This window comes from Trichechus manatus, unplaced genomic scaffold, assembly GCF_000243295.1.
Source record: "Trichechus manatus latirostris isolate Lorelei unplaced genomic scaffold, TriManLat1.0 scaffold00092, whole genome shotgun sequence".
Lineage (NCBI taxonomy): Eukaryota > Metazoa > Chordata > Mammalia > Sirenia > Trichechidae > Trichechus > Trichechus manatus.
Genome location: NW_004444028.1, coordinates 9,924,744 through 9,943,792, shown reverse-complemented (window position 1 = coordinate 9,943,792; position 19,049 = coordinate 9,924,744). Strand labels below are relative to the sequence as shown.

General features: G+C 39.5%; 1 protein-coding gene across 8 annotated transcripts in view; it reads left to right on the top strand.

The window, feature by feature from the left end:
- Positions 1-5,499: 5,499 nt before the first annotated feature.
- Positions 5,500-19,049, top strand: part of FXR1 (FMR1 autosomal homolog 1) — a 42,011-nt gene continuing 28,461 nt past the window's right edge. For 3 of the 8 annotated variants that reach the window (XM_023736833.1, XM_023736830.1, XM_023736832.1), the window contains exons 1-7: positions 5,500-6,309; positions 7,761-7,854; positions 14,880-14,951; positions 15,350-15,498; positions 15,729-15,822; positions 16,252-16,368; positions 17,178-17,348. In XM_023736833.1, the coding sequence (XP_023592601.1) occupies positions 14,937-14,951; positions 15,350-15,498; positions 15,729-15,822; positions 16,252-16,368; positions 17,178-17,348 (546 nt within the window). In that variant the 5' untranslated portion in view covers positions 5,500-6,309; positions 7,761-7,854; positions 14,880-14,936. Of the gene's footprint in view, positions 6,310-7,760; positions 7,855-14,879; positions 14,952-15,349; positions 15,499-15,728; positions 15,823-16,251; positions 16,369-17,177; positions 17,349-19,049 lie in introns of those variants that run through there. The other 5 variants (XM_012557257.2, XM_023736834.1, XM_023736835.1 and 2 more) reach the window with 4 other exon arrangements.

Sequence of the window (19,049 nt, the reverse complement as noted above, 5' to 3'; positions counted from 1 at the left end):
AAAGTTTATGCAAGTTAGGCTCCCATTTGACAATTTCCACACAGACTGTTTGGTGACATTAGTTCCATTAGTCACAGTGTGTCAGTTTTCTCCTTGTGGTCAGTTTGTTCCCTGCTCCTGTCTGCTCATCTTTGCTTTTGAGTCATTGTTGACCTTTTGGCCTCATACTGACGGTTTTTAAGTAGGGCACCGATCTTACGGGTAATATCCTTTATTTTGCGTGCCACTACGGTTTCACTAAGAGGTGATATCGGGATAGGCTTGATTCTAGGTTTAAAGAGTGTTCCAGTTTGTCTTGCCTTTTTTTTAAAATAAAAATTTGAATTCTGCTCCATATTTTTCTCCCATTCTATTGTGATTCTGCTCAGAATGGTTAGTGGGGGTAGCCGGGCACCATCTAGTTCTTTTGGTCTCAAGGTGGATGAGGTTGTGGCTCTTGTAGACTTGTTTCTTCTCTGCACCTTTGGTTATCTTCTTGCCATTTTGATTCTGATAATTGGAGACCTATAGTTGTGTTTTAGATGGCCGCTCTGGGCTTGTTTTTAAGATCGACTTTGGTAGAATTTTATTAAGATTAACGTCTCTCTTCTCAACAGAGCATATATATACATTCACTATTTTAATGGGATCCCATTGAAATTATAGGTTAATTTTAGGGGGAAGTTGAATTTTCAGGGATAAGTCTCCCTAAGAACATGATGATGTTTCACATTTTCTTAAATTTTCTATTTATATTCACAAGAAATGTCAAAGATTTCTACACATAGGTCCTACACATTTTTTTATTGAGTGCGTTTTTAGGATTTTATTTTTGGTTACTGTCGGTTTGAATTATGTCCCCCCAAAAATGTATCAATTTGGCTGGGCCATGATTCCCAGAATTGTGTGGTTGGCCTCCATTTTGTGATTGTAAATTTATGTTAAAGAGGATTAGGGTGGGATTGTAACACCACCCTTACCCAAGTCACATCCCTCATTGAAGGTAAAGGGAGTTTCCCTGGGGTCTGGCCTCTACCATCTTTTATCTCTCAAGAGATAAAAGGAAAGAGAAGCAAACAGTGAGTTGGGGACCTCATACCACCAAGAAAGAAGCACCGGGACCAGAGCGCGTCATTTAGAGGAAGAGAAAAAAATAAAAAAGGGTCTTCAGAATTACAAGGCTGGAGCTACTGTAGGAGAATCACCCAACAAAAAAAAAGGCTGACAGAGAGAGAAAGCCTTCCCCTGGAGCTGACGCCCTGAATTTGGACTTCTAGCCTACTAGACTATGAGAAGATAAATTTCTCTTTGTGAAAGCCATCCACTTGTGGTATTTCTGTTGGAGCAGCACTAGATGACTAAGACAGTTGCTAAGTAGGGAGCCCTGGTTTCGCAGTGGTTAAACAGCTAAGGCCGCTAACCGAAAGGTTGGCAGTTCGAATCCACCAGCTGCTCCTTGGAAACCTTATGAGGCTGTTCTACTCTGTCCTGTAGGGTCGTTGTGCATTAGAATCAACTTGATGGAAGCGGGTTTAGTTTTTTTGGTTTTATTGTAAGTAAAGGTTCCTGCGTGGCGCAAATGCTTTGTGTTCCATTACTACTCCAAAGGTTGGCGCTTTGAATCAACCCTGCAGTGTCACGGAAGAAAGACCTGGAGATCTGCTTCCATGAAGATTATGGCCAAGAAAATCCTATGAAACAGCTCTACTCTTAACACACGAGGTTGCCATGAGTTGAAATCGACTTGACTTTACAACTGATTTGGTTTTTATTCTAAGTATATTTTTGGTACATTTTACTCCCCAGCTGGTTATTGTTTGTATCTAGAAAGCTAATTGTCAAACGGTAGCTTGCCACCTTAGTAAACCTTGGACTAAGAAGGTTTTTGTTTTCATTTCTGTTTTAGTGTAGACTGCTTTTGAAAAATCAGTTCTTCAGCCAGTGCCTCCACTGCTGAGGAATTCCTGCTGTTCCCTTCAGCCTGCCTTCTGATTCAAGTTGACATTCAGTCTATCGCATTTCTGTTTTTTTGTTTTTGTTTTTTCCTGTATAATGCCATATTTGTTAATTTGTCGGGAGTATGGGGATAGGCACAGTGCTGAAGAGCTTGGCTACTAACCAAAAGGTCCGCAGTTTGCATCCATCCATCACTCCCTGGAAACCCTATGGGGCAGTTCTACTCTGTACTATAGGGTTGCTTTGAGTCGGAGTCGACGGTGATGGATTTGGGTTTTTTTGTTTTTATTTTTGTTATAGGGATAAAATTTTAAGATATTTCGATCATTCTTCAGATGTGTTATACTGCCTTGTTATTTATTGATGATTATCTTAAATTATAGTTAAAAGATTCAAATGTAAGCATATACTGAACTGTATGAATGAACAGATTAAACAGTCACTTTGTAATTATGCCTTGGAATCTTCCATGGCTATAGGAAGAAGAAAAAGAAATGTCAGTGGTTTTGTTCTGCAGAGTATGCGTCCTGGGCCAGGTGAATATGAATAGGAATACACACCAAAGGTTGGGCTAACACAGGGAGGATGGAAATTATGGAGACTTGAAGGCATAAAGCCTCTGTGCCATGTGCATACAAGTGGTGCCAGTGTAATTGGTGTCTCCTGATGCCCAAAGATACTGACAGAGACCCAAACCTTCCATTTTGGGGTTCTCTTGAGGATATAGGGATGGAGCATCATCCTGTTGGGTTGGATTGTGCAAAAATATCGTTAAAACTCTTGACTGTGTCCTGTATCAGATAAACTCAATTTTATAGAAATTTGGCCATTACAAGTATTTTATCCCTAGAATCTGGATTTTGGAAGTACATTATCTATAGAATCTAGGGTTTGGAGATTAGAATATGTTTCTGAATGTTCACTGAGGTCCAGATACTTCTAACTTCAAGGATTGAGTGTCAGATCCTTATTCTTGTTAATCTCATGCCAGAAGGATGTTATCAATAAGAACAGGTGTTCAGAGCTGTGTTTTCTTTTAGGTTTGTGAACAGTACACCCCCCAAAAAGACCGGTGCTGATGTTTGTGGTAAAGTCAAGAGGTGTAACCACTAGTGTTTAGATAGAAAAAAGGTTTTTATTATTATGAAAAGTAGAATTTCTTAGTAGTTTGGAGTTCTGTCTTGAACCAATTCACTATATATTATACAGAAATTAGAAAAATTGATTTGTGAAATTTTCCAGACTCTTGAGAAGTTGTCAAGGACAAGACAATGTTAGTGAAAGCTGAGAATACAACTGACCTCTGATGTGAAATGTTTTACTAATATTACTGAGTTTTGAGATGCTCTGTTTCTGGAATATTCCTGAAGAATGTCAGTGGTATAACAGAGATAGATTTACTAGTACCATAACCATGAAAGTGAATATGTAGGATGCACTACTAGAAATAGAGAAACTGGCCAGGAGGTCATTATATTATACTAAGGTCAACTAATCAGAGCCTGACTGGGATGGCAGCTATTTTTACATTTAGAGGAAGAGAAAAAAATAAAAAAGGGTCTTCAGAATTACAAGGCTGGAGCTACTGTAGGAGAATCACCCAACAAGGTGTCTTGAGATTTAAGCTTCACATGAGGATATTTGTTTGCATGCAGATGCCCACAGCACACACTCGACAGGTAGTAGCGAGGAGCTGGAGAGATCAAGGACAGATGACAAAGGAATGCCCTTGAGTAGCAAACATTGCGGGGAGCAGTGAGTGACTTTATCCTCCGTGGAGTTTCCCACATTCTGCAGCTGGTACCTGTTGCCATCGAGTCAGTTCCAACTCACGGTGACCCCATGTATTACGGAGTATTACTGCTCTGTAGGGTTTTCTTGGTGTAATCTTAACAGAGGGAGATCACCAGACCTTTCTTCACAGTACTGCTGCGTTAACAGTTTGCACCACCTGCAGTTGGTAATCTAAAACAAAACGACAGATTTTATTTTCACACCCGTCTGTTACGCTCTCTCCTCCAGTATTTTGTATCTTTAGTTTCAGAGATTTTCTAGGATTATAGTGCTTGTCTATATCTAGTCTAAATATTTGTACGTTTGTGTCTCTGAGTGTGTGTGTGTGTGTGTGTAGTGCTTGTATCTGTAGGGTTGCTGTGAGCCGGGTTTGGTGGGCTTTTTTTTGTATTGTGCTTATCTAGGTTCCTGGGTGGCACAGACTGCGCTGGCCTACTAACTTGGTGCTTGGAACATACTGGTGCCACGGAAGAAAGACCTGGTGATCTGCTTCTGTAAAGATTGCAGCCAAGAAGACCCCGTGGAGCGGTTCTACTCTGTAACATGTGGGGTCATCATTAGTCAGAACTCGCTCAGTAGCAGTGGGTTTTGTTTGTTTGTTTTTTTTGTACCGATCTGCTTACATTTGGTTTTTCCCACTGCCAGATCGTTTCATAGTCTTAGATTTGCTAATTTGTTTGACACATTTAAATATTAGTAGTTGTTGCTTTGTTTTTAGTTGCTGTTATTCCTCTTCTATTTGCTTCGTGAAGTTCCTGTTTTTGTTTTTTTTTTTTTGCAAATTTGTCTTTTTTTTAATGTGTGTGTTTATGCCTTAAACTCCCTTTAGTGTTTTTGAATGGGCTTTTGGGGAGATGAGGTAACCAAGTACTCCGCATGTACGTGTCTTAGTGCTGCTGTAACAGACACCACAAGTGGGTGGGTGTCTTTTACAAACAAATTTATTTTCTCACCGTTTAGGAGGCTAGAAGTCCAAATTCAGGCTCTATGGGAAGGCTCTCTCTGTCTGCTCGGTGGGAAAATCCTTGTCTCAACTTTCTGTCATACCTCGGAGATCTCCACGTGGCACCTGTCTTTCCCCCATTCCTGCTTGTTTGCTTTTGTGCCTAATCTCCTTTTGTATCTCGAAAGTAATTGCCGTAAGACACACTTCACACTGATATGCCTCATTACTGTGACAGAACTATTCCCAGATGGAGTTATGTCCGTAGTATACTAAAAACTCATTGCCGCCCAGTCAGTTCCGACTCAGAGTAGAACTACCACATAGTTTCCAAGGCTGCAGTCTTCAGGGAGGCAGACTGCCACATCTTCCTCCTGTGGAGTGGCTGGTGGGTTCGAATCACCGACCTTTTGGTTAGCAGCTGAATGCTTAACTGCTGCTCCATCAGGGCTCCTGTCCATGGTATGGGGGTTAGGATCTACAACGCATATTTTTGGGGAACACAGTTTAGTCTATAACTGTGTATGTGTGTGTCTTTTATTTTTTAGTGGATATTATAGAGTCTAGTGTGATGAAGATGCTTTAGGAAAGTATTTACTAAAGTACCAGTGGTTCAAGGTGTGTGTGAGAGCATTTGACTTACATTGACTGACAGTAACCGAGTGTCATTTAATGTTAATTGTGATCATTTAAGTGCTTGTATAGCTTCCTGGTTGTCACATAGTGGTGGGGCAAGTGTTTGAACCACGCTCACTCTACACCCACGTCCTTTGCTCTTTCTTAAGTGTGTCGGATCTTCACTGAGTTCTTTCATTTATAGTAATCAAGTGAAGATAGAGTAGACAGACTAATTCCAACATGGACTTTATGGCTAGAAAATGACCATTGATTTTCATTGTGAATCTATTTACATATGTTCATTTTAAATTGGTTTTGAGGCAAGGTACACACTGAAGCCCAAGTTTTTTTAAGTGAAGGGAAAGAGGAGTTGATAGGAAAAATAAGATTCGTTAATTGGAAAGTTTAGTGTTCAACATGTATTTTATTAAAGATGGGCTATAATTTAGTATTTATAATCTAATATTAATTTATCATAAAAGTGAGTGCTTACTCTGTGCCAGGGACTTTGCTAAACATGAATTATTTCTTGTAATTCCATGAAGTCTGACAATGTTGTTAATTCCATTAGGTTAAAAGTATGCTTGAGGTTATGTGTTAGGACTAGGATGTGAATCCCGGCAGCCTGGCTCTAAAGCCTGAGCTCTTGATTGCAGTACTGAAGACTGCCTTACTCAGTTCAGCTATCGGCTTAATACCTGGGATGTTCCCGGGATGGACATTTATTTATTTTTTAAACTTCTTTCTGAGGTAGATGATACTTTGTGACAACTGAGGCTCATAGGGCTAACTTCCTAAGATCATACATCTCGTAAATGGTGGCGATAGAAATCAAACCCAGATTTGCCTAATTCCAAACCCTGTGTTCTTTTCAGTATTCCATATTGCGTTTGTATTTCTAATACAGCTTTTTTAACAAATAACTGAATATCAGTATGCTTTTAATAATAGTTTTGTTTCTTGCAGGGATTTATCAAAGATGTTCATGAAGACTCCCTCACAGTTGTTTTTGAAAATAAGTAAGTTGTTTTTCTTGATGGAAATCTTAATTTTAAGGATCTGCTTGCTTTTGGATTTCCCATTGCCAGTGGAAGAATCATTTCGCTTTTGGGAGGGGACCCTTGGTTGTTTGCTCATCTCATGAGTTCACGTGTCTCATTTTGACACCCCTTTATTTATTTTTGTGCCTTTAATTTACTCATTACTTTTTTAAAAACATGTTTTCCAAAACATAGGGACATGAATCAGTAGTTTATGTGGAAATCGATGGCACAAATGAAATTACAATATGCTTTAATTTTAAAAACCCATAATGTTGAAATGATGTTGTAGAAGGCCCTCCAAATGGCTTCTGGTAGTGAGAATAAATATTTTGCATCTTTGAATTGTTTAATATTAATAGGAGATGCTGTCAGTTTTATAGTTATTGTAAGGGCTAGGTAGTCTTAAAATGGTGTTATAAATACAGAAACGATAATATATTGGACTTAGTTAGGAAGGGTTATGGAAGAGCACCGTTTAATTGAAGATTAGAAAAGAACCGTTCTGCTTCCACTTTCCGAGCTGCTTCAAGAACTGCCTAAAAAAGCTCTCTGCCCAACAGCTGCTTCATGTAGAAACAAGCATTGAGATTTCTGCGTTTGAGCAACTCCTGTTTTGAAAGTAATGGTGAAAGAAAGCGCTCAAATGTTTTTCTTGTCAGTTGCTGCTTTGCACATAGCATCGTCAGATAAGCTTTAGGAAAACTTCTTTGCGGGAGTACCTTCCAGGTTTGTGAATGACTGACGAGAGTTTAGAGCAGTAAAGAAATTTTAACTTTATTCACTCAGTTTATAAAATACAACACGGAAGTATCGCTTAAGCAACAGCTAAATTAGTAGTCTAATACATTCATGTTAGCCAGAGATTAAAAGTTAGCTTAATGCAACTATTTAAGCCATGATTAATTTTGTTCCATTTTTGTGAGCATGTATGCTAAAAAGGAATTTTATAATTTACATATGTAATTATTTTGTAATCTGTGAAAATGTGTCCTTTTTTGACAGACCTCATGTAGTTGTAAAAGTGTTTGAGATAAGTTGATCCCACTGCTGTTTATTTGGCAGCCGTGTGGATACGACATTATTTCAAATCTGAGTAAGTTATCACTGTGAACTCGGCCGAGTTCATTTGCAGAATCTTGTGTGCACTGTTCCCTGCATAGGATGAGTAATTAGGAAGGTAATAGATCGTGATTAATGGCGATATTTATTATTATACACTTCACCAAGAGTCATACAAAATCTGTTTTATCTTGACAGCTAATTATTTACTGGAAAAATATGTAATCAAAAGTTGCTCTTCTTTAGGGAAAGGTAAATGATAAATTAACTTGCACAATATTCAGCACTAAGCACAGACTGTATAGCTTTCATATTAGGGGCTCTTAGAATAATTTTTAAAATTAGTTTTTCCTTTTTCAATGTTTCAGTTGGCAACCAGAACGCCAGGTTCCCTTTAATGAAGTTAGATTACCTCCACCACCTGATATAAAAAAAGAAATTAGTGAAGGAGATGAAGTAGAGGTATGTATTTTTATTTTCTTGTGCCTATTTTTTTGTTTTAAATATTCTTGTAAGAAAATCTGTTCAGCCGAAGAAGAATAAGCCTAGTTTCTTTTCTCTTCCTCTTCCTCTTGGTAAAGGTTGTGTAACGTAGCAGTGCTTGGGGAGTTTTGGAGTCAGAACTGGATATTTGTCCCAGATCTACCATTTTTAGCTTTGTGGCCTTGGTCAAGTTTCTTTATCACTAAAACGAAAATAGTTAGAGTTAAATATGATAATGCGTTTGAAGTGTTTTGCACAGAGTGCGGCACAGAGAACCATGTAGGGTCGGTAGCGTTTTTCTTTTGTTTTTGCTGGTTTCTTTAAAAGGTTGCCTTGGTAGCTGTGTAAGATGTTGGTAGTTGCCTTCCTTTATTATGGTGATCGTTAATATAATTCATATAGTAGCGTGAAATATTCTAATAATAGTGTATTGCATTGTTGAATAGTCTAGAAATATTTGTGGAAAATTTTTAAAGCACAGAAAAGCAAAACAAAAATTACTGAGAATTCCACCACTCAGAGATAAAAACTACTGCTCATATTTTGCATATCTTTCTAGGCTTTTCCCTGTCTCTTTTTAAAATAAAAATGGATCGTGTTATATTGCTGTAACTTGCTTCTTTTATGCTTAGTAGATCCTGGATTTCTCTCCAGTATTTTACTGTTCTTGATTCACGTGTCTGCTGTTATGTAAAAAGAAACTTTGAAAACACTTGTCAAATAAATGTATAATGAGTTTGATAGAAAAAATTTGACTTTTAGTTTTCAAGAAGTTGGTACCATTTATCCAAGGTACTCAGATATGCTTAATAGATTTCTCCTAGGGAGCTGGCATGGTAATATTAATAAAAGGGATAGAGTTTCAGATCTTATTAGTACCTAGTTTATGTAGGATGGGGTAGGGTGACTGGGGGAAACTTCACTGATGAAGTAGCTGTCTGACTTGTCACAGTTACAGTACCTACTCTGTACCAGCCCCTTTTCTGAGTACTTTGTAGATGAACTCATTTAGTTATCTGCTAATTCATTTTTCATTAGCTTTTTTTATGATAATTTTTTTTGAACTCCCGTTAATCGTAGACTTTATGCTAGGAAGCGAAAGAATTGCGACACTTTAACTCCTGACAACCTAAATTCGTTTCCATTTTAAAATTCTGCCTGAATTTTAATTACTTGCTCTGAGTTATCTGTGCACTATTTTGCTTTTACTAAATCAGAGTATGTTTTAAGTTCTTAATTATGTCAGGGCTTTGTGAGCCCACCCCTTAATGTTAAGGTGTTCACTTTACTCAAACATTTTTCTTTTATAGTTGACTCCTACCAAAAGTGAATGCTAAGTACTTTTTTGTAAGGGAGACTTGTAACTGGACTCTGATGTTGTGTGCTGTCGAGTCAATTCTGACTCATAGTAGTGACCCTGTATGACAGAGTAGAACTGCCACATGGGGTTTCCTAGCCTGTATAATGTTTACAGAGCAGATCACTGGATCTTTTCTCCTGTGAAGCTGCTGTGTGGATTCGAACTGCCGACCTTTCTCGGTGAGCTTAGCAGCCGAGTGCTTAACCATTGCACCACCAGGGCTCCTTAACTGGAGCCTAGGTGTGTGTTTTTGTTCTTGTTTTTTAATTTAGGTGAAAGTTTACAGCTTAAGTTAATTTCTCATTAAAAAATTTATATACTTATTGTTTTGTGACACTGGTTGTAATCCCCACAATGTGACAGCACACTCCCACTTTCTACCCCGAGTTCCCTGTGTCCGTTCATCCAGTTCTTGTCCCTTCCTGCCTTCTCGTCCTGCTTTTGGACAGGAGCTGCCCGTTTGGTCTCATGTATTTGATTGAACTAAGAAGGACGTTCCTCGTGTGGTATTTTTTGTTTTATAGGCCTGTCTAATCTTTGAAAAATGAGCTTCAGGAATGGTTTCAGTTCTGGGTTAGCAGAGTTCCCTGGGGGCCATAGTTTTGAGGGCTCCTCCAGTCTCTGTCAGATGTAAATCCGGTCTTTTTAGGTGAATTTGAATTCTGTTGTACATTTTCCTCCTGCTCACTCTGGGACTCTTTTGTGATCCCTGTCAGGGGGTCTTTGGTAGTAGCCGGGCACCGTCTAGTTTTTCTGGTCTCAGGCTGGTAGAGTCTCTGGTTCATGCGGCCCTTAAGTCCTCTGGGCTAGTATTTTGCTTGTGTTTTTGGTTTTCTTCATTCTCCTTTGCTCTAGGTGGGATGGGACCAATAGATGTATCTCTTAGATGGCCACTCAGCCTTTTAAGACCCAGGACGCTACTTACCAAAGTGGAATGTAGAACATTTTCTTTATAAACTTTGTTACGCCAGTTGAGCTAGATGTCCCCCAAGACTTTGGTCCTCAGGCCCCAGCCACTGGGTCCCTCACAGTGTTCGTATGTGTCTAGGAAACTTCTGTTGCTTTGCTTTGGTCCAGTTGTGCTGACTTCCCCTGTATTGTGTGTTGGCTTTCCCGTCGCGAAGTTGACGCTTGTCTACTATCTGGGTAGTGATTTCCTCTCCCTCTTTCTCCCCCCGATAACCATCAACGAATGCTTTTTCCTGTGTGTAAACCTTTTCTTGAGTTCTTGTACTAGTGGCCTCATACAATATTTGTCCTTTTGTGACTGAGTGATTTCACTCAGCCTAATGCCCTCCAGATGCATCCATGTTAGGATACGTTTTGCGGATTCATCACTGTTCTTTATCGTTGCCTAGTACAGTGTCTGTGTTCCATACTTTGTTTATCCATTCGTCTGTTGATGGGCATCTAGGTTGCCTGTTCTTGAGGGAAGTGTAAATGATGGTGTGAGGAAACGTTAGCTGTTGGAAATCCAGGAGTGTGAAGCTGGATACTTGGTGCGCTCCATGGCTTAAAGCAGTGATGCTGCTGTCACTGTATCATGTTCGTGTGGACCTCAGACTACAGTGAAAATGTTGTTTTCCAATATTGTATCCTTTTGTAGTTAACAGGTTTGTGTGAGGATGGATAAGAGAGTTTTATTTGTTTTCGTTTTTCAAAATTTGTTTTTAGTTTTTTTCTTACGGAATTTTGGAGATGAGTCAGGTCGTCAGCCAAAGAATGATTTAGATTTGGAGATGTTCTAGAATTAGAAATGTAACGGTAGTCGGTTGTGAGAGTGGTGCTTTTCGTGCTTCTTTTGGTTGGTTAGGCGCTTACTGGTAGTGTGAAAGCTCAGGTTAAGGGAAAAGCTGCCCTCGCTGATGGGGGCTGAGGCGGTGTTGCAGCGTGCTGTCCTGTTCCTGGATTGTCCCTCTGGCCCTTTCTCCCCAGGTGCACACGGAACACTGATGTGAGGGAAATGGATGATTTCACAGGGTTGTATTTCAGTTTGTGTTTTGGGATTCGGTCTTGGTAAAGGTTGTCTGCAGTTTGAGAGTCATCACCTGAAATTAAGATGTCATTGTTTTTATTTTTCTTCTTTTGAAATTTTTGAAAGTACATGTCAGGAAAGAAGTTTAAGCTTAATCTTGCCACTCATGGATTGTTTTTTGTTGTTTTGGTCAGCATTTGTTAGGAAGCTGTCCATATGACCTGGAATGTCTAGGAATTCTGGTTGTTGAAGCTTTGTTTTTTTGAACCAGGTAACTTTTGAAAGCCTCTGCCCTTTAAATTCAAAGCAGTAGGGCTTAATGTAGAAAATGAAGTGATTCAGAATTATACAAAGTCAAAAGTGAATCTTCCCTCTTAGTGTAGATGTGCTTGCCTGCTCACCCCAGTGTAAATCTCATTTCTCAGAGTTAGTGTCTCTTCAGACATTTTTTTGCATTTATATACAGTATGTATTGTTGTTTTCTTTCAAGTTGTAAAAATTGAGAATATATATTTATGATTTTTGGTATTCAGTTAATTAGAACATCAAGACATTTTCATGTCTGCACATACAGACTTAACTCTTTCTAAGTACACGGTCATATTTCTTAGTATGGATGTATCATAATTAAGAAGACCTTGAAATTATTAGCAGATTTTTTTGTTACTACAAAAAAGATGCCAGCGTTAGCATCCTGTGTAAATCTTCTGGTAGTACAGATCTCAAGAGGTTCAACTGCTGAATGAAAGGGCATGCATACTTAAAATTTTCATAGTACCAGATTGTCCTTCACAGATGTCATTGTTTTTGAATTAAAAACCTGCTGGTTGCTGTTGAGTTGATTCCGACTCATAGCGACCCTATATAGGACAGAGTAGAACTGCCCCATAGGGTTTTTAAGGCTGTAATCTTTACGGAAGTAGACTGCCACATATTGCTCCTGTGGAGCCGCTGATGTGTTTGAGCCGCTGACCTTTTTGTTGGCAGCTGAGCACTTAACCACTGCGCCAGCATGGCTCCTTCATTTTTGAATTACTACATAATTTTACTGTTACATAAAGGTGTCAGTTTGTTACTTTCTCCATAGATTTACTGACTGGATTATTTTAATCTAACATTTTGTAAATCTGGTGAATGGAAAGTATGTCTCGTGAGTTTTCATTTTCTTGATCACTAATGATACTGAGCGTCTTTTAATTTATTGGCTGTTAGTCCCTGCTTTGTGGATTGTCCTCATTTTTCGCTCACATAGTTTTTGATGTAGGAAATCTTTGCATTTTATGGATGAAGGTTTTTATATGTTGTATGTTGTTTTCTCCGCAGCAGTTTTTAAGAAATTATTTGGCTTTTGCCATTAACAGGTTATAATTTTATCTGTTGAGATCTGTCCATTTTTCTGTGTGGCTGTCCAAGATTTTCTCTTTAGAATTTCTGCAGGTTTTTTAAAAAAAGTATTTATAGACATTTTGTTTTGTTTTAAGTATTTAGGTTTTTAATCTATCTAACTTGATACTTTTCTCCAGGGTAATTTATTGCCTAAAATATTTTTAGTACAAGCAGTTTCCGACTTAAAAGTTATTCACGTTAACGACCGTCTGTGTAACTGTTTTTTTGGTACATCTTGTTGGTGATGTGTACTGCATACAGTGTTGCAGCGTGTAATTTGCTTTTATTCTTACATGTTCACTTGCATATGTTCAGAGATTGGATTTAGAAAGATACTGGTAATAAAGGCAATCATAATGAAAACTGAAAAAAAGAGAGGTATTCGATTTACGTCAGAACCGACTTATGACAGGAAACCCTGTTGTCAGTCGAACACTTACCTGTATGCCAATTTTTTATTTAAGTCATCGACCACTCTTCTCTTTCTGCTAGTCACAAATGTTTTAATAGCAGCCGTAAGCTGCAACTTGTATAGCACTAACAGGCTTTTCGAACAGATTATCCCAGTTTAACATAATGGTCTCTCGAAGGCTGCTTCTGTGCTACCAAATAACTTTATTAACTTGTCCAAAGTCACGTAGCCTGAAGATTGGGAAGCTGATTAGTAGGTTCAGTTGTTCTTCTCGAGTACGTTATCATGTGTTCACAGGGTATGGTCAGTTTTGTGGTAGATTCACAACTCTTGTTCTTTCGCAGCCCCATGAACCTTTCTTCTGAAGAAGGGAAAGGTGACTTTGATTTGATCTTCGGTAGTAAGTTTAGAGGAGCCCTGGTGGTGCAGTGGTTAAGAGCTCAAGCTGCTAACCAAAAGGTTGGCGGTTCAAATCCACCAGCGGCTCCTTGGAAACACCATGGGGCAGTTTACTGTGTTCTGTAGGGTCACTATGAGTCAGGATCGACTTGACAGGTTTGGTCGTTTTCTTTAAAATAAGTTTAGAACAAGAATGACCCAAGAGAGAGCTTCCCGTTGAGCTCGTCAGGCATTTATTTAAAGTTGACTGTGTGAAATTTCCACTGTTGGAGGCCAGAGATTATTGAATATTGACAGTTTCTTATGGGTATGTTGGCTGCTTGATGGCTAGGTGTGCCTTTCCAGCCAGCTTCTGAGACTTAGATGAAGTTACAGCACATTAAATAGTGTCGTGGTCTAGGAATGGCGTCAGCAAGCCATTTGAAGTATTTGCTTTTATGGGTGGTTTTGCTAACTAGGGATGACTAAGAAAATATAAAATATGCTAGCTTATAAGGTTGAAGGCAATGTGAAATTGAAATGTTCTTTACTTTCTCTTAAGCTGGATTTACGATGTTCAGAGTCATTGGGGAGGGCAGTAGAAATCCCCCCCCACCGGCCCTCAGTGATTTCACATTTGAGGTGTTTTGTCTTCTTTATAAGATACTTGGCTTTGTTCAGTGAGTAAAATATTACAGGAGATTATCTTTTTAAAAATAAAATGTTACATTTTTAAATGTGTATATTTAAAAATACAATATTTACTCTTCTCCAAGAGCAGCCTTAGTTCTGTAGTCAAGATTTTTGTGGGGTTCTTCTTAGTTCTCTCTTCCCAGACTCCTCCCCCCATTTTCCATGTACTGAAATTGCATCAAACAAGCTACTGTATCATTTGAATTAACTCTAATCCCTGATGAAAATTTTTCTAATCCCTCATGTTAATAAAATTGATGGTATATAAATTTTTCTTGTTGCTTAGCTAAAATTTTAGTACATTTAAGTTCCTTAAAGAGATCTAAATATCATATCTTTGAAGGAATTTTAAAATGGGTTTATCACTTTCTGAAAACAGTTCTTAATTTATGTAAATAGTGTTGACAGAACCTGAGAAGACCCATGTCTTATACTGTGTAAAAGTGCCTTGTACGAAGCATTTCTTTAAAATAGGACTGTTATGTAGGTTTTCTAAACTCCCATGAATTTGGAATAAAGGAAGAAGAATTGTTCAGATTTCCGAGAAGCCGGATTGCCCAAAAAGGGTTCAGTTTTATTTTCAATAGTAAAATTTAAGTGTACATGTTTTCATTAAGTGTGTGCTCAGTGCTCCAAGTTCCATAAAGGTTTAGCCTTGGAAACATTCTGGGGCAGTTCTGCTCTGCCTTGGAGAACGCATGAGTTGGAATCGACGTGAGGGCGCCGAGTTTTGAGTTTACTGGGATTTGGCATTCCTGACAAGTTCCGATCTATATCACTGCTTTTGGGATTCCCCACAGGTCTATTCAAGAGCGAATGAGCAAGAGCCGTGTGGATGGTGGCTGGCAAAAGTCAGGATGATGAAAGGAGAAGTAAGTGACGCCAGCCGTCGGCTTTGTGACCTTCTGCCAAGGGGAGATTTCATAACTCCAGCTCTTAGTTTTGTTTCTAAAGGCGTGCTTCAGAACAGTCAATTACACGTCTGAAAAATCCATTAGACCATTAATTTCTGTTTGTGTTCTGTATTTGCAAACACCAACGCTGCGCTCCAGAGGCACAGCCCAAGCATGTGAGGACCATCGAGATTCATGCCCTGTGAAAACCTAGGATCTAGTTGAGGCGAATCAGATTGATGTGACTAAGCTCTGCTTAGTGTTTGAGCCACAAGGGGGAGGGTCTGCTGGTTGGGCCGAGCCAGGTAATTAGAACTTCATTTGAAGAACGTTCTTTTTGTTCAGATGGGATTTTAAAGTATTTTGGTGTCTTTTAGTTTTATGTCATTGAATATGCTGCTTGCGATGCTACTTACAATGAAATAGTCACATTTGAACGACTTCGACCTGTCAATCAAAATAAAACTGTCAAAAAAAATACCTTCTTTAAATGCACAGTGGATGTTCCTGAGGATTTGAGAGAGGCGTGAGTAATTTTGTTTACTGTTGAATTGCTTTGCAAATTAAGAGGATTTTTCAGTGCTCCAAAAATCTTTTTTCCCCGGTCACCCAATCAAAACCTTCTGATAGAAAATCTTTTTAATAAACAAAGGTTTTAATGGGGAATGCCAAAATGGAATGCTAAGTTTGCATTATAACTGCTCTCTAAATTTAGTCTATTATTGAGGTCTCACACATGAATTAATTTCTCTTTAGGTGTGCTAATGAAAACGCACATAAAGATTTTAAGAAAGCAGTAGGCGCATGCAGAATTTTTTACCATCCAGAAACCACACAGCTAATGATACTGGTAAGATAGCAGCATATTTCAGGTAGCTAATGGGTGTGGTACAGATTTTACAGTAGATGTTTCAAAAATAAAAGCTAAGGTGAACTTGGTGTATGGTGATTTTGACAACACAGTATGGGAGAAAAAAATTTTTGTAGTTATAAAATGATTGCTTTTTTGATCTCTTCTGGAGTAAGGAGAAAAATAAAGTTCTTAATATCATAACATTCTTACTGTGTGGGATCCTGGAAACCACCCCCCCCCCAAACATATTCTTAATATCAGATCTAAATAATTTGGGAATTCAGAAAGAAAACAAAGGTTACTTGTGGAGTTAGGAGTGAGGGGAGAAGAGTAGTAGATGAGAATCAGGGAGGCGTCTCGTAGAAGGTTGTGTTTGTGTTTTGAAAAGTCATTAAGCTTTCGAGTGATTAATTCGTTCATTTATAGTCCGCCAGCGAAGCAACTGTGAAGAGAGTAAATATTTTAAGTGACATGCATTTGCGAAGTATTCGTACGAAGTTGATGCTTATGTCCAGAAATGAAGAGGCCACGAAGCATTTAGAAGTAAGTGGGTTTGCCCTTAAAAAGATTTTTCTGTGTCCCATTTGTTTCATGAGCGTATTCTTCAGGTTCCTTGGTTCAAACTACTTGACTGTTAGATAAGGCAGCTCAGGACCTGTTTTGTGGTTGATACTTGGTGTCATTGCCTCTTAAGAAGAATTGCTTTTCTCTACTTTCTCAAACATAACCTTTTGTTTTGCTAAATGCCTGCTGACTTTTCTGGTCAGGATTAGATGATAGTTGCCAAAGAGCTTAGAAACTGAAAGGAACGCTCAGTAGAGCTGTATTGCTGGTTCTTCTTGATTCAGTCCTTAACGTTTTTACCTCCCCGTCACCTGTCAGTCATGCCACACTTCCCTCAACAGCTGCTTGACCTTGACACCTCTGGTGTAAGAGGACAATAGGACAAGGCGTGGGGCATCACGTAGTACGTGGTTAAAGACGCACTGTCGCCATCGTTGTCCTGTTCTAGGGCACTCCACTGCTTTGCTGTTTGGATGCTTGGTCTTCTTGCTGTGTGCCCCCACCCCCGCCAGCCTAATACACGTTCAAGTACACACTGTCTTTACTTAGAGAAATTGAACTTTGTTTATCCTTTGGACACATTTTACATTGTGCTTATTAATTTAAACATTCCAAACAAGAGACTTATACATGAATTTTGAAACATGAACCATCTGAATTGGAGAGCTGACTATCATTAATTTTGGAAAGTTGGTTGTCTTTGAACTACTGTTTTCTATGACCATAATTAAATAGACTGACAAAACTTTAAAAAAAACTTTTATATTATAATTTATTTCTTTTACTAGTGCACGAAACAACTTGCAGCAGCTTTTCATGAGGAGTTTGTTGTGAGAGAAGATCTAATGGGCCTGGCAATAGGAACACACGGTAGTAACATCCAGCAAGCTAGGAAGGTTCCTGGAGTTACAGCTATTGAGCTAGACGAAGATACTGGAACGTTTAGAATCTATGGAGAGGTAAGCTGTTTTTTCTTTCCTGCTTTGGCTAACTGTATTTATAACACTTTAACTGTCTGTTATTGGGTAATATTTATTTTTATCTGGAATTTCAGTTTCCCAGTACTATAAAAATGGCACAAGGCCATCGGATCTCTCCTGTAACTTCACAGGGTGGGGGTGGGGGATCATTGTCAGCATCGGTAGCCCAAGGCTGATTGCTGTGAGGTGGAGGTTAGACACATCTCTTCTCACCAACATTTCTACCAGTTCTGACACTAGTCGTCCTCCCATGGTACTCTCTGCTCCTCTGCTGGGTTAGATAATTTGTTGCAGTGGCCACACACAACTCCCAGAGAGGACTCATGGTTAGGGGGTTTATTAGGGAAGTAACAGGTACAATTCAGGATCAGAAATGACTCAGAATACACTTCTTTGTTCAGGACAGCTTCTCGGCCGTGCCCACAGGCAGGCCTGGCCCTGGCCCTTGGCCCCTTGGCCCCTGGGGCCTCTTTGGCTGGTCCAGCCTCCCCCCAGCTCAGGCAAGTGTTATAAAGCTGTTTAGCTCCACAGATAAGCACTCAGAGGACCGTCACTCTGCCAGTAAGCCTCGGTCTGAAGGTGTTCATCTCTCTAGCTCCGTGGGTCGACAAGTGCCTGTAGGCACCCCACTCTGCCAGCAAGCGTCCTGCCCGGAGGCACCCAGCTTTCTCGCTCTGTGGGCCTGGACGCTCAGTGTGCTGTCTCTTGTCCGTCTCCTGGTTCCGCCTCTGTTGCCACCGTTTCTCTGCTGCTTGCTGTCTCTGGTGTTTTTCAGCTGTTTATCTCTTGGGTCTGGGAGGTTCTCAGGCTAGGATCCTGGGTCCAAAGGACACGCTCCACTTTTAGCTCTTGTTTCTTGGTGGTAGTGAGGTTCCGCTTCCTCTGCCTCTGGGATAGCTCGTTTTAAGCCTAGCAGGCTGGCAAAACTGACCAGTTCCCTCGTTAGTTTTCCATGTACTTTATTTGCGTGGTCCTGCCCCCAGAAGGGTGCCATGCACCTTACTTGCATTATTCACAAGCTATCCAATCCCCTTGGCAGGTCACAAACACTTCATTTGCATAGCCCCATCCAGTCATTTGGTGGGAGTTTCGAGACTGTATAAAAGCGATCCGTTGCGCCACACCAGTGCAGCTCCTTTTAAGTGAAACTTAGTTACTTAGGATCCGTCAGCTAATAACCATCTACTTATGCAGGTCGGTTGAAGTTCGTTTTGTGCTATTTGGGGAATGCAAGATTTTCTCAGTAATTAGTGTGTACTAGTTTCAGAAATTTCTTATTGTAACTGCTGAGTTTAACTCAGTTTTACGCCCATTACAAGTAATTTATTCAAATATTTTTTGAGAGCTTTCTGAGTGCCAGTCACTGGCAGTGGTAAATAGCATGTAATAGAATAGCTTTTGTAGAATGTGAATTTGGGTAATGCTTTGTCACTGGTTAATTGTGACATTTTCATGGATGTGAAAATAATAAGGTACTTAAAAAAAATACATACACCAGTAGTCCCTGACTTCCTATGGGGCTCCGTTCTAACGACTCCGTCCGAAGTTGGTTCTGACCTAAGCTGACTCCTTCTGCCTTTTTCCAGTTTTATTGCCTTTTATTATCAGACGTATTGTTGGGGCATAAGCAGTGCAGGTGTTCTAGGTAGAGACACTTGAACAACTCTTGGCTTCCAGTTA